Raw genomic sequence first — 20486 nt, forward strand, 5'->3', positions numbered from 1 at the left:
GTAATGAATGGCATCATTCTCTGGCGAGCACATGGACCTCAGTCTGGTAATGAATGATCATTCTCTAAGTACTAGACCTCAGTCTGGTAATGAATGATCATTCTCTAAGTACTAGACCTCAGTCTGGTAATGAATGATCATTCTCTAAGTACTAGACCTCAGTCTGGTAATGAATGATGTGGCAGTTGAGCAAGTAGCTAGAATAAACTCTTCCACTCGGCTCAAACTGGTTGAATCAATGTCGTTTCAATGTATTTGTGACGTGACATCGAGGTGGAAAATACATTTGGGATTTTAACCTTCGAAACAGAGAACAAATGAATCGTCATGAATAAGGAACCATGGAAATGAGTCCAAATGAACCCTATTTAATCTAAATGTTTGTCAGATGGTTTGCAGCATGGATCAGATGAGATGGAGGCCGTTACCACTGAAAACTAAATCATAGGGACGTTTTTTTTTTTTTATCCCATTGAGGTTGAAAAAAAGAGTTGGGAACCACTACACAACAACACACAACAACACACAACAACACACAACAACACACAACAACACACACAGAAACACACACATAGAGACACACACAGACAGACTGAGAGAAACACACACACACACACAGAGAAACACACACACACACAGAGAGAAACACACACACACACAGAGAGAAACACACACACAGACAGAGAGAGAAACACACACAGAGAAACACACACAGAGAAACACACAGACAGACAGACAGAGAGAAACACACACAGAGAAACACACACAGAGAAACACACACAGAGAAACACACAGACAGACAGACAGAGAGAAACACACACAGAGAAACACACACAGAGAAACACACACAGAGAAACACACACAGACAGACAGACAGAGAGAAACACACACAGAGACACACACAGACAGACAGAGAGAGAGAAACACACACAGACAGACACAGAGAGAAACACACACACACACACAGAGAGAGAAACACACAGAGAATCACACACACAGAGAGGCACACTTCCATTAGTCTGCCTCAGGGTAAATAAATGTGTGTGTGTGTGTGTGTGTGTGTGTGTGTGTGTGTGTGTGTGTGTGTGTGTGTGTCAGCATTTTGACAGAGGAGAGGAAAGCAACTCGTGCTTTAGATTTGTCCTTGACAACCTCCCACTCCCCTTCCCACCTCCCCTCTTCTCTTATCCTCTGATGGTCTTTATTATGGGGGATGGGGGAGGATGAGAGATGTCTGGGATGGAGGGTAAGATGGGGTAGCTAAAAGCAATGAAGGGGGTGAGAGCTGATGACCTTCCTAACAGAGATCTTTCTCTCTTTCCCTTTCTCTCTTCTCCTCTCTCTCTCTCTCTCTCCTTTCTCTCTCTTTCTCTCTCTCTCCCCCCCCTTTCTCTCTCTCTCTCTCTCCCCTTTCTCTCTCTTTCTCTCTCCCCCTTTCTCTCTCTTTCTCTCTCCCCCTTTCTCTCTCTCTCTCTCCCCCTTTCTCTCTCTCTCTCCCCCCATTTCTCTCTTTCTCTCTCCCCCTTTCTCTCTCTCTCTCCCCCATTTCTCTCCCTCCCTCTCTCCCCCATTTCTCTCCCTCTCTCTCTCTGTCTCTCTCTCCCCCCCTTTCTCTCTCTCTGTCTCTCTCTCTGTGTTTGAAAGCACTAGATGTATTAATGTATATATAGACTGCATGGTCACTATGGGGAAGCTCTAGCAGGGCAGAAATTTGACGAACTGACTTGTTGGAAAAGGTGACATCCTATGACGGCGCCACGTTGAAAGTCACGGAGCTCTTCAATGAAGCCATTCTACTGACAATGTTTGTCTATGGAGATTGCATGACTGTGTGTTCGATGTTATACACCTATATACACTTGAAGGGGTGTACACATATATATAGTGTAGTTAGTCCACATACTGCTGGCCATGTAGTGTATCTGTTTCTCTCTCTGTTCATTGATGTTTCTCTGGCGATGGTATCCATGGTAACAGCAGGTAGAGCCAATGTCAGATGCCATAGCAACCAGGGCAGAGAGAGGCAGAGAGGAAGAGCGAGGCAGAGCGAGGCAGGGAGAGGCAGAGAGAGGCAGAGCGAGGCAGGGAGAGGCAGGGAGAGGCAGAGAGAGACAGGGAGAGGCAGAGAGAGACAGGGAGAGACAGGGAGAGGCAGAGAGAGACAGGGAGAGACAGAGAGAGACAGAGAGAGGCAGAGAGAGACAGGGAGAGACAGGAGAGGCAGAGAGGGGCAGGGAGAGGCAGAGAGAGACAGGGAGAGGCAGAGAGAGGCAGAGAGAGGCAGAGAGAGGCAGAGAGAGACAGGGAGAGGCAGAGAGAGACAGGGAGAGACAGGGAGAGGCAGAGAGAGACAGGGAGAGGCAGAGAGAGACAGAGAGAGGCAGAGAGAGACAGGGAGAGGCAGAGAGAGACAGGGAGAGGCAGAGAGAGACAGGGAGAGGCAGAGAGAGCAGAGAGAGGCAGAGAGAGACAGGGAGAGGCAGATGCAGAGAGAGGCAGAGAGAGACAGAGAGAGGCAGAGAGAGGCAGAGAGAGACAGGGAGAGGCAGAGAGAGACAGGGAGAGGCAGAGAGAGGCAGAGAGAGGCAGAGAGAGGCAGAGAGAGACAGGGGAGGCAGAGCGAGGCAGAGAGAGACAGGGAGAGGCAGAGAGAGACAGGGAGAGGCAGAGAGAGACAGGGAGAGGCAGAGAGAGACAGGGAGAGGCAGAGAGAGGCAGAGAGAGGCAGAGAGAGACAGGGAGAGGCAGGAGAGACAGGGAGAGACAGGGAGAGGCAGAGAGAGACAGGAGAGACAGGGAGAGGCAGAGAGAGACAGGGAGAGGCAGAGAGAGACAGGGAGAGACAGGGAGAGGCAGAGAGAGACAGGGAGAGGCAGAGAGAGACAGGGAGAGACAGGGAGAGGCAGAGAGAGACAGGGAGAGGCAGAGAGAGACAGGGAGAGCAGGAGAGAGAGCAGAGAGAGGCAGAGAGAGACAGGAGAGGCAGAGAGAGACAGGCAGGAGAGGCAGAGAGGCAGAGAGAGACAGGGAGAGGCAGAGAGAGGCAGAGAGAGGCAGAGAGAGACAGGGAGAGGCAGAGAGAGACAGGGAGAGGCAGAGAGAGACAGGGAGAGGCAGAGAGAGACAGGGAGAGGCAGCAGGAGAGGCAGAGAGAGACAGGGAGAGGCAGAGAGAGGCAGAGAGAGACAGGGAGAGGCAGAGAGAGACAGGGAGAGGCAGAGAGAGACAGGGAGAGGCAGAGAGAGACAGGAGAGGCAGAGAGAGGCAGGAGAGGCAGAGAGAGACAGAGAGAGGCAGAGAGAGACAGGGAGAGGCAGAGAGAGACAGGGAGAGGCAGAGAGAGGCAGAGAGAGGCAGAGAGAGACAGGGAGAGGCAGAGAGAGGCAGAGGCAGGGAGAGGCAGGGAGAGGCAGAGAGAGACAGGGAGAGAGGCAGAGAGGCAGGGAGAGGCAGAGAGAGGCAGGGAGAGGCAGAGAGAGGCAGAGAGAGACAGAGAGAGGCAGAGAGAGACAGGGAGAGGCAGAGAGAGGCAGGGAGAGACAGGGAGAGGCAGAGAGAGACAGGGAGAGGCAGAGAGAGACAGGGAGAGGCAGAGAGAGGCAGAGAGAGGCAGAGAGGACAGGGAGAGGCAGAGAGAGGCAGAGAGAGACAGGGAGAGGCAGAGAGAGACAGGGAGAGGCAGAGAGAGACAGGGAGAGGCAGAGAGAGACAGGGAGAGGCAGAGAGACAGAGAGAGGCAGAGAGAGGCAGAGAGACAGGGAGAGGCAGAGAGGCAGAGAGAGGCAGAGAGAGGCAGAGAGAGGCAGGGAGAGAGAGGGAGAGGCAGAGAGAGACAGAGAGAGGCAGAGAGAGACAGGGAGAGACAGGGAGAGGCAGAGAGAGGCAGAGAGAGGCAGAGAGAGGCAGAGAGAGGCAGAGAGAGGCAGAGAGAGGCAGAGAGAGACAGGGAGAGGCAGAGAGAGGCAGAGCGAGGCAGGGAGAGGCAGAGAGAGACAGGGAGAGGCAGAGAGAGACAGGGAGAGGCAGAGAGAGACAGCTGAGTGGTATTGTGTCTTAGTGTTTGCTGTGACAAACTGTGACCTGTAAACAGATTATATCAGAAGTCCATTTCTGCTGAGGACTACGGTCCAGGTTCTGTGTTGTGTTTGTCTGAGGACTACGGTCCAGGTTCTGTGTTGTGTTTGTAGTGTCTGAGGAGTTCAGTCATGTCTCTCAGAGCAGCGAGGACAGATTGTCATATTCCCAGACTTTAAGCCTATTAGGGGGGAGGGGGTGATGGGGGGGTACCCATTGGCTGGGGCGGAGGGGGGATGGAGCTGTACCCCTGGGGTGGGGTAGGAGGGTTGGATGGGGATTAGCTACCTCTTAAAGTGGCACTAATGAGTCCAGTCTCCTTTTCACCTCATTTAATACCTACGATTTACTGAACAAAAGGCACCTCTCCATAGGTGGTCCAGGTTTGTCATAGATAGATAGATAGATAGATAGAGATAGATAGATAGATAGATAGATAGATAGATAGATAGATAGAGAGAGAGAGAGAGAGAGAGAGAGAGAGAGAGAGAGACAGAGAGAGAGACAGAGAGAGAGACAGAGAGAGAGACAGAGAGACAGAGAGACAGAGAGACAGAGAGAGAGAGAGAGAGAGAGAGAGAGAGAGACAGAGAGACAGAGACAGAGAGAGAGAGAGAGAGAGAGAGAGAGAGAGAGAGAGAGAGAGAGAGAGAGAGAGCGAGAGCTGCCCTGCCCTAGGAACTCCTCAATTTTGGAGCGCTGATCACAAAAAAACGTTTTCCGCCAGGAAATGTGTTCTACAACAGACTAATCAGACAGGTGTGGAATGTGTTCTACAACAGACTAATCAGACAGGTGTGGAATGTGTTCTACAACAGACTAATCAGACAGGTGTGGAATGTGTTCTACAACAGACTAATCAGACAGGTGTGGAATGTGTTCTACAACAGACTAATCAGACAGGTGTGGAATGTGTTCTACAACAGACTAATCAGACAGGTGTGGAATGTGTTCTGGTATAACTGTGGAATTTACAGTGTCTTTATTTGTTTCTGTGTGTGTGTGTAGGTCCGTCGCGGGGCTGGTTCCAGCGCTCTAAGGTTCTCCAGGTACAGGCCTGTGTCAGGATGGTTCTAGAGTGGACTAGGAAGGCGGGGCTTAGTTACCTGGCAGATAAGTTCTTCAACAAGTTCAACAGCGCTGTCAGCATCCTGGCCACACCTCCTCAGCAGCTAACACAGGTAACATCACACACCTGACCTCGAACCCTGTCATAATCCTGGCCACACCTCCTCAGCAGCTAACACAGGTAACATCACACACCTGACCTCTGACCTCTAACCTTTTCTCACCTTAAAGGTCCAATGCAGCCATTTTTATATCCATATAAAATAATTCTGGGTAACAATGAAGTAGCTTACTGTGATTGGTCACAAATATTTATCTCTCTATATTCTGATGTATTTATCTCTCAATATATTCTGATATATGTATCTCTATATATTTATTTCTCTATATATTCTGATATATTTATCTCTCTATATATTCTGATATATGTATCTCTATATATTTATCTCTCTATATATTCTGATATATTTATCTCTATATATTCTGATATATTTATCTCTCTATATATTCTGATATATTTATCTCTATATATTCTGATATATTTATCTCTCTAAATATTCTGATATATTTATCTCTCTATATATTCTGATATATTTATCTCTCTATATATTCTGATATATTTATCTCTCTATATATTCTGATATATTTATCTCTCTATATATTCTTATATATTTATCTCTCTATATATTCTGATATATTTATCTCTCTATGTGTCTAGATGACTTGGAAGGTGTGTGGACCACCCCAGTGTCTATATTTTCTGATATATTTATTTATATACTGTATGTCTTTATACACTGAACACAAATATAAATGCAACATGCAACAATTTAAAAGATTTTACAGAGTTACAGTTCATATAAGGAAATCAATCAATTGAAATAAATGTATTAGTCCCTAATCTATGGATTTCACATGACTGGGCAAGAGCGCAACCATGGGTGGGCCTGGCAGGGCATTGGCCAACCCACTGGGGAGCCAGGCCAGGCCACTGGGGAGCCAGGCCCACCCACTGGGGAGCCAGGCCCACCCACTGGGGAGCCAGGCCCACCCACTGGGGAGCCAGGCCCAGGCCACTGGGGAGCCAGGCCCAGCCACTGGGGAGCCAGGCCCAGCCACTGGGGAGCCAGGCCCAGCCACTGGGGAGCCAGGCCCATCCACTGGGGAGCCAGGGAGCCAGGCCCAGCCACTGGGGAGCCAGGCCCACCCACTGGGGAGGCCCATCCACAGCCAGGCCCACCCACTGGGGAGCCAGGCCCACCCACTGGGGAGCCAGACCCACCCACTGGGGAGCCAGACCCACCCACTAGGGAGCCAGACCCACCCACTAAGGAGCCAGGCCCAGCTACTGGGGAGCCAGACCCACCCACTAAGGAGCCAGGCCCAGCCACTGGGGAGCCAGACCCACCCACTAAGGAGCCAGACCCACCCACTAGGGAGCCAGACCCACCCACTAGGGAGCCAGACCCACCCACTAAGGAGCCAGGCCCAGCTACTGGGGAGCCAGACCCACCCACTAAGGAGCCAGGCCCAGCTACTGGGGAGCCAGACCCACCCACTAAGGAGCCAGGCCCAGCTACTGGGGAGCCAGACCCACCCACTAAGGAGCCAGGCCCACCCACTAAGGAGCCAGGCCCAGCAAATCAGAAGTCGTTTTTACCCACAAAGGGTCTTTATTACAGACAGAAATACTCCTCAGCACACCCTTGTTCAGTATGTCTTTCTGTCTAGATGAGTTGGAAGGTGCTGTGTACAGACCACACCAGTCTGATGCCAGTCTATATATTCTGATATATTTATGTATATATTTCTAGATGAGTTGGAAGGTGCTGTTGTGCTGATGCCAGTCTATATATTCTGATATATTTATGTATATATTTCTAGATGAGACCACCCCAGTCTAAAGCTAGTCTATATATATTCTGATATATTTATTTATATATTTCTCTATATATTTCTAGATGAGTTGGAAGGGGCTGTGTGCAGACCACACCAGTCTGATGCCAGTCTATATATTCTGATATATTTATTTATATATTTAATTTCTCTATATATTTCTAGATGAGTTGGAAGGTGCTGTGTACAGACCACCCCAATCTGATGCCAGTCTATATATATTGTGATATATTTATATATATATTTCTAGATGAGTTGGAAGGTGTTGTGTGTGGACCACCCCAGTCTAAAGCTAGTCTATATATTCTGATATATTTATTTATATATTTCCCTATATATTTCTAGATGAGTTGGAAGGTGCTGTGTGCAGACCACCCCAGTCTGAAGCCCGTTCAGCTGCATGGCCTGTTGACTCAGTACCAGTTGACAGCTGAGATGGGGCCTGTTCCAATCTGGCAGCCCAGCAGTGAGGATGAGGCATACATATACAGGACAGGTACCTGCTGGGGGGGGGGTTAACATGTCTGTGTGGATTCTAACCCTGGTCTGTTGTGTCTGTGTGGATTCTAACCCCTGGTCTGTGTCTGTGTGGATTCTAACCCCGGGTCTGCTGTGTCTGTGTGGATTCTAACCCCTGGTCTGTTGTGTCTGTGTGGATTCTAACCCCTGGTCTGTGTGTATTCTAACCCCTGTTGTGTCTGTGTGGATTCTAACCCCTGGTCTGCTGTGTCTGTGTGATTCTAACCCCTGGTCTGTTGTGTCTGTGTGGATTCTAACCCCTGGTCTGTTGTGTCTGTGTGGATTCTAACCCCTGGTCTGTTGTGTCTGTGTGGATTCTAACCCCTGGTCTGCTGTGTCTGTGTGGATTTTAACCCCTGTTGTGTCTGTGTGGATTCTAACCCCTGGTCTGTTTCTGTGTAGATTCTAACCCCTGGTCTGTCTTGTGTTAACCCCTGTCTGTGGATTCTAACCCCTGGTCTGTTGTGTCTGTGTGGATTTTAACCCCTGTTGTGTCTGTGTGTATTCTAACCCCTGGTCTGTGTGTATTCTAACCCCTGGTCTGTGTGGATTCTAACCCCTGGTCTGTGTGTGTCTGTGTGTATTCTAACCCTGGTCTGCTGTGTCTGTGTGGATTTTAACCCCTGTTGTGTCTGTGTGTATTCTAACCCCTGGTCTGTGTGTATTCTGTGTCTGTGTGGATTCTAACCCCTGGTCTGTGTGTGTCTGTGTGTATTCTAACCCCTGGTCCTGGTCTGCTGTGTCTGTGTGGATTCTAACCCCTGTTGTGTCTGTGTGGATTCTAACCCCTGGTCTGTTGTGTCTGTGTGGATTCTAACCCCTGGTCTGTTGTGTCTGTGTGGATTCTAACCCCTGGTCTGCTGTGTCTGTGTGGATTTTAACCCCTGTTGTGTCTGTGTGGATTCTAACCCCTGGTCTGTTGTGTTTGTGTGGATTCTAACCCCTGGTCTGTGTGTCTGTGTGGATTCTAACCCTGGTCTGCTGTGTCTGTGTGGATTTTAACCCCTGTTGTGTCTGTGTGGATTCTAACCCCTGGTCTGTGTGTATTCTAACCCCTGGTCTGTTGTGTCTGTGTGGATTTTAACCCCTGTTGTGTCTGTGTGTATTCTAACCCCTGGTCTGTGTGTATTCTAACCCCTGGTCTGTGTGGATTCTAACCCCTGGTCTGTGTGTGTCTGTGTGTATTCTAACCCCTGGTCTGCTGTGTCTGTGTGGATTTTAACCCCTGTTGTGTCTGTGTGTATTCTAACCCCTGGTCTGTGTGTGTCTGTGTGTATTCTAACCCCTGGTCTGTCTGTGTCTGTGTGTATTCTAACCCCTGGTCTGTCTGTGTCTGTGTATATTCTAACCCCTGGTCTGTGTGTATTCTAACCCCTGGTCTGTCTGTGTCTGTGTATATTCTAACCCCTGGTCTGTGTATATTCTAACCCCTGGTCTGTGTGTATTCTAACCCCTGGTCTGTCTGTGTCTGTGTGTATTCTAACCCCTGGTCTGTGTGTGTCTGTGTGTATTCTAACCCCTGGTCTGTGTGTATTCTAACCCCTGGTCTGTGTGTATTCTAACCCCTGGTTTGTCTGTGTCTGTGTGTATTCTAACCCCTGGTTTGTCTGTGTCTGTGTGTATTCTAACCCCTGGTCTGTCTGTGTGTATATTCTAACCCCTGGTCTGTGTGTATTCTAACCCCTGGTCTGTCTGTGTCTGTGTATATTCTAACCCCTGGTCTGTGTATATTCTAACCCCTGGTCTGTGTGTATTCTAACCCCTGGTCTGCTGTGTCTGTGTGTATTCTAACCCCTGGTCTGTCTGTGTGTATTCTAACCCCTGGTCTGTGTGTATTCTAACCCCTGCTCTGTGTCTGTGTGTATTCTAACCCCTGGTCTGCTGTGTCTGTGTGTATTCTAACCCCTGGTCTGTGTGTATTCTAACCCCTGGTCTGTGTGTATTCTAACCCTTGCTCTGTGTGTGTCTGTGTGTATTCTAACCCTTGCTCTGTGTGTGTCTGTGTGTATTCTAACCCCTGCTCTGTGTGTGTCTGTGCCCCTCCCCCAGTGGACCTTTTGGAGAGTTTCGAGAACCACCCCCCCATCGTCCTGCCCAGCGGGGGGTTCAGAGTGGACCTGGACAGTGACTGTCTAGAGGACAGCATCTATAGGCAGCTACTCTATGTCAAACACTTCCTCTGGGGGCTACGCACACACACCCACCCCACTGTCAACAACACACACACTCACACACACCCCGCTGTCAACAGCACACACACTCACACACACCCCGCTGTCAACAGCACACACACTCACACACACCCCGCTGTCAACAGCACACACACTCACACACACCCCGCTGTCAACAGCACACACACTCACACACACCCCGCTGTCAACAGCACACACACTCACACACACCCCGCTGTCAACAGCACACACACTCACACACACCCCGCTGTCAACAGCGCACACACTCACAATCACACCGCGGTTAACGGGACTGGAACGAGCACGAGCACCGGGACGAGTACCACCCCCGCAGACTGGCAGGAAGCACAGGTAGGTCACGTGATGGACACACACACACACACTCACACTCACACACTCACACTCACACTCACACACACACACACACACACACACACACACACTCACACACACACTCACACTCACACTCACACACTCACACACACACACACACACTCACACTCACACACACACTCACACACACACACACACTCACACTCCTTGCAGTAATCTGGGCCATGTGCCTCAGCAGCTGTGGTTCTTTAGCAGTTACCAGTAATCTGTTACATGAAATACCAAAGCCCTCTAAGGTATCCTCTCTCTCTCTCACACACACACACGCACACACACACACACACACACACACACACACACACACACAAGGATGTGCACACAGACAATACTCCTACCCCCTCCAATAACTCTGCAAGAACTCAGACTCAGTCATCTACCCTGGAGGTGCCAAGTCCCAGACATGACATCTACCCTGGAGGAGGAGCCAAGTCCCAGACATGACATCTACCCTGGAGGAGGAGCCAAGTCCCAGACATGACATCTACCCTGGAGGAGGAGCCAAGTCCCAGACATGACATCTACCCTGGAGGAGCCAAGTCCCAGACATGACATCTACCCTGGAGGAGCCAAGTCCCAGACATGACATCTACCCTGGAGGAGCCAAGTCCCAGACATGACATCTACCCTGAAGGAGCCAAGTCCCAGACATGACATCTACCCTGGAGGAGGTGCCAAGTCCCAGACATGACATCTACCCTGGAGGAGCCAAGTCCCAGACATGACATCTACCCTGGAGGAGCCAAGTCCCAGACATGACATCTACCCTGGAGGTACCAAGTCCCAGACATGACATCTACCCTGGAGGTACCAAGTCCCAGACATGACATCTACCCTGGAGGTACCAAGTCCCAGACATGACATCTACCCTGGAAGAACCAAGTCCCAGACATGACATCTACCCTGGAGGAGCCAAGTCCCAGACATGACATCTACCCTGGAGGTACCAAGTCCCAGACATGACATCTACCCTGGAGGTACCAAGTCCCAGATATGACATCTACCCTGGAGGAGCCAAGTCCCAAACATGACATCTACCCTGAGGAGCCAAGTCCCAGACATGACATCTACCCTGGAGGTGCCAAGTCCCAGACATGACATCTACCCTGGAGGAGCCAAGTCCCAGACATGACATCTACCCTGGAGGTGCCAAGTCCAAGACATGACATCTACCCTGGAGGAGCCAAGTCCCAGACATGACATCTACCCTGGAGGAGGAGCCAAGTCCCAGACATGACATCTACCCTGGAGGAGGAGCCAAGTCCCAGACAGGACATCTACCCTGGAGGAGCCAAGTCCCACACATGACATCTACCCTGGAGGAGCCAAGTCCCAGACATGACATCTACCCTGGAGGAGCCAAGTCCCAGACACAAGTCCCAGACATGACATCTACCCTGGAGGTGCCAAGTCCCAGACAGCCAAGTCCCAGACATGACATCTACCCTGGAGGAGCCAAGTCCCAGAGATGACATCTACCCTGGAGGAGGAGCCAAGTCCCAGACATGACATCTACCCTGGAGGAGGAGCCAAGTCCCAGACATGACAGCCACCCTGGAGGAGGAGCCAAGTCCCAGACATGACAGCCACCCTGGAGGTTCCAAGTCCCAGACATGACAGCCACCCTGGAGGTTCCAAGTCCCAGACATGACAGCCATGGTAATCAGATTAAGGCTTTAGGACCAGTAAGTAGTGAATCAGGAAGGCTGGATGGATAATTCTCTGGTGTTACTGAGAGAGGCCCACTGCAGGCAACACACACACACAGTCCTGCCTTTAACAGTATTCTAACTGTGTGTTGTTTTATCCCCCCCCCCACCCCCACAACCTCCAGAGGGAGTTCCCTCCGTCCCACAACAGTCCCCGGTCAGGAGGGGTGGAGGAATGGGTGAGGGACAGAACCCCAGGCCAATGTCACAACAGTGTGAGGAGAAATGGCACCGCCCCCCACCTCCGGCCGACCAACCAGGACCCTTCGTGCCTCCTGACTTCGCCCAACACGCCCCGGAACCCGGAAGGGGGTGGGGCTGACCTGGTTGGACACGCCCCCCAGGTCAACGGCTGCAGTAATAGGACACCTTCAATGGACAGGAAGAAAAGCAACGGACTAGAGGGTAAAGACTCCTGTTTATATATGGGTAATATACACAACGGACTAGAGGGTAAAGACTCCTGTTTATATATGGGTAATATACACAACGGACTAGAGGGTAAAGACTCCTGTTTATATATGGGTAATATACACAACGGACTAGAGGGTAAAGACTCCTGTTTATATATGGGTAATATACACAACGGACTAGAGGGTAAAGACTCCTGTTTATATATGGGTAATATACACAACGGACTAGAGGGTAAAGACTCCTGTTTATATATGGGTAATATACACAACGGACTAGAGGGTAAAGACTCCTGTTTATATATGGGTAATATACACAACGGACTAGAGGGTAAAGACTCCTGTTTATATATGGGTAATATACACAATGCAATAGAGAATCATCCAAGACGGGTAAAGACATATAGGCAGGTCCAGAATGATTGGTTACTAGTCCAATAGTGGGTTAACTGCCTGTTCAGGGGCAGAACGACAGATTTGTACCTTGTCAGCTCGGGGGGTTTGAACTTGCAACCTTCCGGTTACTAGTCCAACGCTCTAACCACTAGGCTACCCTTCCGCCCCATTATTGGCACCCTTAATAAATACTTTTGTTTAATGTATAAACTGAGTAGACCGAACATTAGCAACACTCCCCCTCATAGCTTTCACCTGGTCAGTCTATGTCATGGAAATAGCAGGTGTCCTTAATGTTTTGTAATCTCAGTGTATATATATATATTTTTTTTTAAATATCTGCACAAAAATATAAATGCAACATGCAACAATTTCAACTCCATACAGGATTCTGTATGGAGGAATGGTCCAAGATCCCTCCAGTGTGTTCTAGAACTCATTAACATCTGTTAGGATTCTGTATGGAGGAATGGTCTAAGATCCCTCCCAGTGTGTTCTAGAACTCATTAACATCTGGTAGGATTCTGTATGGAGGAATGGTCTAAGATCCCTCCCAGTGTGTTCTAGAACTCATTAACATCTGGTAGGATTCTGTATGGAGGAATGGTCTAAGATCCCTCCCAGTGTGTTCTAGAACTCATCAAACATCTGGTAGGATTCTGTATGGAGGAATGGTCCAAGATCCCTCCCAGTATGTTCTAGAACTCATCAAACATCTGGTAGGATTCTGTATGGAGGAATGGTCTAAGATCCCAGTGTTCTCCAATCTCATAAAACATCTGGTAGGATTCTGTATGGAGGAATGGTCCAAGATCCCTCCCAGTATGTTCTAGAACTCATAAAACATCTGGTAGGATTCTGTATGGAGGAATGGACTAAGATCCCTCCCAGTGTGTTCTAGAACTCATCAAACATCTGGTAGGATTCTGTATGGAGGCATGGTCTAAGATCCCTCCCAGTGTGTTCTAGAACTCATAAAACATCTGGTAGGATTCTGTATGGAGGAATGGTCTAAGATCCCTCCCAGTGTGTTCTAGAACTCATAAAACATCTGGTAGGATTCTGTATGGAGGAATGGTCTAAGATCCCTCCCAGTGTGTTCTAGAACTCATCAAACATCTGGTAGGATTCTGTATGGAGGAATGGTAAAACAAGATCTGTATGGAGGAATGGTTCCCCAGTATGTTCTAGAACTCATAAAACATCTGGTAGGATTCTGTATGGAGGAATGGTCTAAGATCCCTCCCAGTATGTTCTAGAACTCATCAAACATCTGGTAGGATTCTGTATGGAGGAATGGTCTAAGATCCCTCCCAGTATGTTCTAGAACTCATCAAACATCTGGTAGGATTCTGTATGGAGGAACGGTCTAAGATCCCAGTGTTCTCCAATCTCATAAAACACTTTAGAAAAAGGCTGTGTCATTATCCTGGCAAGCAGAGGATGCCAGAGTATTGAAAACAGGGGTGTCAATAGTTTTTTTATGGATTTTTTTATTTTATTAGTTGTTAAACAAAATCTCTTTCTGTAATTATAAAACAATCTAATGGTCCCATTATTTGGAGCAATATAGTGTTTGTATTATACTAATCCTCTTCAGGGGTGCCGATAATATTTCCCCTATCTTTCTATTATACTAATCAGGGGTGCCGATAATATTTCCCCTATGTTTCTATCATACTAATACATCAGGGTGCCGGGTGTATTATACTAATAATATTTCTATTATACCCTATCTTTCTATTATACTAATCAGGGGTGCCGATAATATTTCCCCTATGTTTCTATTATACTAATCAGGGGTGCCGATAATATTTCCCCTATCTTTCTATTATACTAATCAGGGGTGCCGATAATATTTCCCCTATCTTTCTATTATACTAATCAGGGGTGCCGATAATATTTCCCCTATCTTTCTATTATACTAATCAGGGGTGCCGATAATATTTCCCCTATCTTTCTATTTATACTGATCTTTATCAAGGGTGCCAATAATTATGGACCTGACTGACATATTTACAGCAATATAGTTTTTTTACAGAATGTAAGATATACATTTATGAATGAAACAATAACATGAGCAATGGACATGAGGATATAACCTCCTGTACCACAACATATAAGGAAATATAATACCTTTTGACGTAATCTATATGAAATACACCGAAACATGAGATCTGACTGGCAACGTAACTGAGAGTACTGCTGTTGTTCCCTGATAAACTCTGCATGTCTCCCCCTGGTGACCAGTGGTCAGTACTGCTATTGTTCCCTGATAAACTCTGCATGTCTCCCCCTGGTGGCCAGTGTTCAGTACTGCATGTATCCCCCTGGTGACCAGTGTTCAGTACTGCATGTCTCCCCCTGGTGACCAGTGTTCAGTACTGCATGTCTCCCCCTGGTGACCAGTGTTCAGTACTACATGGTGACCAGTGTTCAGTACTGCATCTCTCCCCCTGGTGACCAGTGTTCAGTACTGCATGGTGACCAGTGTTCAGTACTGCATGTCTCCTCCTGGTGACCGTGGTTCAGTACTACATGGTGACCAGTGTTCAGTACTACATGTCTCCCCCTGGTGACCTGGTACTACATGGCCAGTGTTCAGTACTGCATGTCTCCTCCTGGTGACCAGTGTTCAGTACTGTCTCCCATGTCTCCTCCTGGTGACCAGTGTTCAGTACTGCATGTCTCCCCCTGGTGACCAGTGTTCAGTACTGCATGTCTCCCCTGGTGACCAGTGTTCAGTACTACATGGTGACCAGTGTTCAGTACTGCATGTCTGACCCCCTGGTGACCAGTGTTCAGTACTACATGGTGACCAGTGTTCAGTACTGCATGTCTCCCCCTGGTGACCAGTGTTCAGTACTGCATGTCTGCATGTCTCCCCCCTGGTGACCAGTGTTCAGTACTGCATGTCTCCCCCTGGTGACCAGTGTTCAGTACTACATGGTGACCAGTGTTCAGTACTGCATGTCTCCCCCTGGTGACCAGTGTTCAGTACTACATGGTGACCAGTGTTCAGTACTACATGGTGACCAGTGTTCAGTACTACATGGTGACCAGTGTTCAGTACTACATGGTGACCAGTGTTCAGTACTACATGTCTCCCCCTGACCAGTGTGACCATGGTGTGTCAGTGTTCAGTACATGTCTCCTGGTGACCAGTGTTCAGTACTACATGGTGACCAGTGTTCAGTACTGCATGTCTCCCCCTGGTGACCAGTGTTCAGTACTACATGGTGACCAGTGTTCAGTACTACATGGTGACCAGTGTTCAGTACTACATGGTGACCAGTGTTCAGTACTACATGGTGACCAGTGTTCAGTACTACATGTCTCGTCCCTGGTGACCAGTCTTCAGTACTACATGGTGACCAGTGTTCAGTACTGCATGTCTCCCCCTGGTGACCAGTGTTCAGTACTACATGTCTCCCCCTGGTGACCAGTGTTCAGTACTACATGGTGACCAGTGTTCAGTACTGCATGTCTCCCCTCCTGGTGACCAGTCTTCAGTACTGCATGTCTCCCCTGGTGACCAGTGTTCAGTACTGCATGTCTCCCCCTGGTGACCAGTGTTCAGTACTACATGTCTCCCCCTGGTGACCAGTGTTCAGTACTACATGGTGACCAGTGTTCAGTACTGCATGTCTCCCCATGGTGACCAGTGTTCAGTACTAGCATGTCTCCCCCTGGTGACCAGTGTTCAGTACTACATGGTGACCAGTGTTCAGTACTGCTGGTGACCAGTGTTCAGTACTACATGGTGACCAGTGTTCAGTACTGCATGTCTCCCCCATGGTGACCAGTGTTCAGTACTGCATGTCTCAGTACTGCATGTCTCCCCTGGTGACCAGTGTTCAGTACTGCATGTCTCCCCCTGGTGACCAGTGTTCAGTACTACATGGTGACCAGTGTTCAGTACTACATGGTGACCAGTGTTCAGTACTACATGGTGACCAGTGTTCAGTACTACATGTCTCCCCCTGGTGACCAGTGTTCAGTACTGCATGTCTCCCCCTGGTGACCAGTGTTCAGTACTACATGTCTCCCCCTGGTGACCAGTGGCATGTCTCCCCCTGGTGACCAGTGTTCAGTACTACATGTCTCCCCATGGTGACCAGTGTTCAGTACTGACCATGTTCAGTACTGCATGTCCCCCCTGGTGACCAGTGTTCAGTACTGCATGACTACATGTCTTTTCCCAGTGTTGTAATGTATTTAGCAGACACTAATCCAGAGTGAAGTTTACAGGACAGTCAGGGTTAAGATGTTCAGTACTGCATGTCTAGAACCAGTGTGTGTGTAGTACTGCATGTCTCCCTGGTGACCAGTGTTCAGTGTGCATGTCTCCCCTGGTAGCAGTGTTCAGTACTTCATGTGACCAGTGTGTACTCCATGTCTCTACAGTACTGCATAGTTTAGTGTGTGTACTGCATGTCTCCCCTTCCCCATGCCTCCCAGGCCCTGCTACCTGATGATGAGTGTTGTCTGGTGTTTTAGTGGAGCTGAACTGGTGACCAGTGTTCAGTACTGCATGTGTTTTCCCAGGGACCCTACGGACTGGGCATGGGACTCATAGACGGACTGGTGAGTAAAAGCAACTCAAATGGGATCAACAGGTGTAGACTAACACATGCTTTATAAACAACAGGTATAGACTAACACATGCTTTATAAACAACAGGTGTAGACTAACACATGCTTTATAAACAACAGGTGTAGACTAACACACGCTTTATAAACAACAGGTGTAGACTAACACACGCTTTATAAACAACAGGTGTAGACTAACACATGCTTTATAAACAACAGGTATAGACTAACACATGCTTTATAAACAACAGGTATAGACTAACACATGCTTTATAAACAACAGGTGTAGACTAACACATGCTTTATAAACAACAGGTGTAGACTAACACATGCTTTATAAACAACAGGTGTAGACTAACACACTGCTTTATAAACAACAGGTGTAGACTAACACATGCTTTATAAACAACAGGTGTAGACTAACACATGCTTTATAAACAACAGGTGTAGACTAACACTGTAACACATGCTTTATAAACAACAGGTGTAGACTAACACATGCTTTATAAACAACAGGTGTAGACTAACACATGCTTTATAAACAACAGGTGTAGACTAACACATGCTTTATAAACAACAGGTGTAGACTAACACATGCTTTATAAACAACAGGTGTAGACTAACACATGCTTTATAAACAACAGGTGTAGACTAACTGGTGAGTAAAACAACTCAAATTATAAACAACAGGTGTAGACTAACACATGCTTTATAAACAACAGGTGTAGACTAACACACATGCTTTATAAACAACAGGTGTAGACTAACACATGCTTTATAAACAACAGGTGTAGACTAACACAAGCTTTATAAACAACAGGTGTAGACTAACACATGCTTTATAAACAACAGGTGTAGACTAACACATGCTTTATAAACAACAGGTGTAGACTAACACATGCTTTATAAACAACAGGTGTAGACTAACACATGCTTTATAAACAACAGGTGTAGACTAACACATGCTTTATAAACAACAGGTGTAGACTAACACATGCTTTATAAACAACAGGTATAGACTAACACACGCTTTATAAACAACAGGTGTAGACTAACACAAGTTAAATATAAAATATATAAAAAATAAATAGTGACACGGAATGAATAATAACGAGTAAAAAAATAACTGTTATATACAGGAAGTACCAGGTAATAACATGGCTATATACAGGAAGTACCAGGTAATAACATGGCTATATACAGGAAGTACCAGGTAATAACATGGCTATATACAGGAAGTACCAGGTAATAACATGGCTATATACAGGAAGTACCAGGTAATAACATGGCTATATACAGGAAGTACCAGGTAATAACATGGCTATATACAGGAAGTACCAGGTAATAACATGGCTATATACAGGAAGTACCAGGTAATAACATGGCTATATACAGGAAGTACCAGGTAATAACATGGCTATTGACAGGGAGTACCAGGTACTAACATGGCTATATACAGGAGTACCAGGTAATAACATGCTTTATAAACAACATAACACATGCTATATACAGGGAGTACCAGGTAATAACATGGCTATATACAGGGAGTACCAGGTAATAACATGGCTACATGCAGGAGTACCAGGTAATAACATGGTTATATACAGGAAGTACCAGGTAATAACATGGCTATATACAGGAAGTACCAGGTAATAACATGGCTATATACAGGAAGTACCAGGTAATAACATGGTTATATACAGGAAGTACCAGGTAATAACATGGCTATATACAGGAAGTACCAGGTAATAACATGGCTATATACAGGAAGTACCAGGTAATAACATGGCTATATACAGGAAGTACCAGGTAATAACATGGCTATATACAGGAAGTACCAGGTAATAACATGGCTATATACAGGGAGTACCAGGTAATAACATGGCTATATACAGGGAGTACCAGGTAATAACATGGCTATATACCGGGAGTACCAGGTAATAACATGGCTATATACAGGGAGTACCAGGTAATAACATGGCTATATACAGGGAGTACCAGGTACTAACATGGCTATATACAGGAGTACCAGGTAATAACATGGCTATATACAGGGAGTACCAGGTAATAACATGGCTATATACAGATACTAGGTAATAACATGGCTATATACAGATACCAGGTAATAACATGGCTATATACAGGAGTACCAGGTAATAACATGGCTATATACAGGAGTACCAGGTAATAACATGGCTATATACAGGGAGTACCAGGTAATAACATGGTTATATACAGGAAGTACCAGGTAATGACATTAGAGATCACTCACAACATTTCTTAACATTAGAGATAATAACATGGCTATAACATTAGAGTACCAGGTAATAACATTTCTATAACATGAGAGATCAGGTAATAAATGTTTCTATAACATTAGAGATCAGGTAACAATGTTTATTAACATTAGAGATCAATAACAATGTTTCTTAACATTAGAGATCAGGTCACAACGTTTCTTAACATTAGAGATCACTCACAACATTTCTTAACATTAGAGATCAGGTAATAACTCATAACGTTTCTTAATATTAGAGATACCAGGTAAAGGTTTCTTAATATTAGAGATACCAGGTAATTTCATTAACATTAGAGATCAGGTAACAACATTTCTTAACATTAGAGATACTCATAACATTTCTTAACATTAGAGATATGCAGTAATAGGTTTCTTAACATTAGAGATCAGGCATAACATTTCTTAACATTAGAGATCAGGTAACAACGTTTCTAACATTAGAGATCACTCACAATGTTTAACATTAGAGATCACTCACAATGTTTCTTAACATTAGAGATCACTCACAATGTTTCTTAACATTAGAGATCACTCACAACGTGTCTTAACATTAGAGATCACTCACAACGTTTCTTAACATTAGAGATCACTCACAACATTCCTTAACATTAGAGCCACTCACAACATTCCTTAACATTAGAGATCGTGCAGGAGGTTTCTTAAAGAGATACACATGGAGGTATATATACATTGTAATAACATTAGAGATCGTGCAGGTTTCTTAAAGAGATACACATGGAGGTATATATACATTGTAATAACATTAGAGATCGTGCAGGAGGTTTCTTAAAGAGATACACATGGAGGTATATATACATTGTAATAACATTAGAGATCATGCAGGAGGTTTCTTAACATTAGAGATCATGCAGGAGGTTTCTTAACATTAGAGATCACTCACAACATTTCTTAACATTAGAGATCGTGCAGAAGGTTTCTTA

The 20486-nt window shown here is 46.6% G+C and overlaps 2 protein-coding genes across 3 annotated transcripts in view; both read left to right on the top strand.

Annotated features, from left to right (window-relative positions):
* LOC121843102 (ras-associating and dilute domain-containing protein-like) overlaps positions 1 to 20486 on the top strand; it is a gene marked incomplete at its 5' end in the record, with an annotated part of 36405 nt that overhangs the window by 10931 nt on the left and 4988 nt on the right. Inside the window, 5 exons of the mRNA XM_042312707.1 lie at positions 5083 to 5255; positions 7384 to 7534; positions 9607 to 9818; positions 11974 to 12192; positions 17203 to 17241. Coding sequence (XP_042168641.1) covers positions 5083 to 5255; positions 7384 to 7534; positions 9607 to 9818; positions 11974 to 12192; positions 17203 to 17241 — 794 coding nt within the window. The remainder of the gene's footprint in view (positions 1 to 5082; positions 5256 to 7383; positions 7535 to 9606; positions 9819 to 11973; positions 12193 to 17202; positions 17242 to 20486) is intronic.
* Positions 9924 to 12753, top strand: LOC121843103. Of its 2 annotated transcripts, none has more exons than XR_006081439.1 (2): positions 9924 to 10100; positions 11974 to 12753. XR_006081439.1 is itself a non-coding variant. In XM_042312708.1 (2 exons), the coding sequence occupies exons 1-2, from the start codon at positions 11787 to 11789 to the stop codon at positions 12697 to 12699; spliced, it is 738 nt and encodes a 245-aa protein (XP_042168642.1). In that variant the 5' UTR covers positions 11571 to 11786; the 3' UTR covers positions 12700 to 12753. The 2 variants fall into 2 exon arrangements, 1 of the variants encoding a protein (XP_042168642.1); XM_042312708.1 differs by lacking the exon at positions 9924 to 10100 and adding an exon at positions 11571 to 11798.

This window comes from Oncorhynchus tshawytscha, unplaced genomic scaffold, assembly GCF_018296145.1.
Source record: "Oncorhynchus tshawytscha isolate Ot180627B unplaced genomic scaffold, Otsh_v2.0 Un_contig_8371_pilon_pilon, whole genome shotgun sequence".
Lineage (NCBI taxonomy): Eukaryota > Metazoa > Chordata > Actinopteri > Salmoniformes > Salmonidae > Oncorhynchus > Oncorhynchus tshawytscha.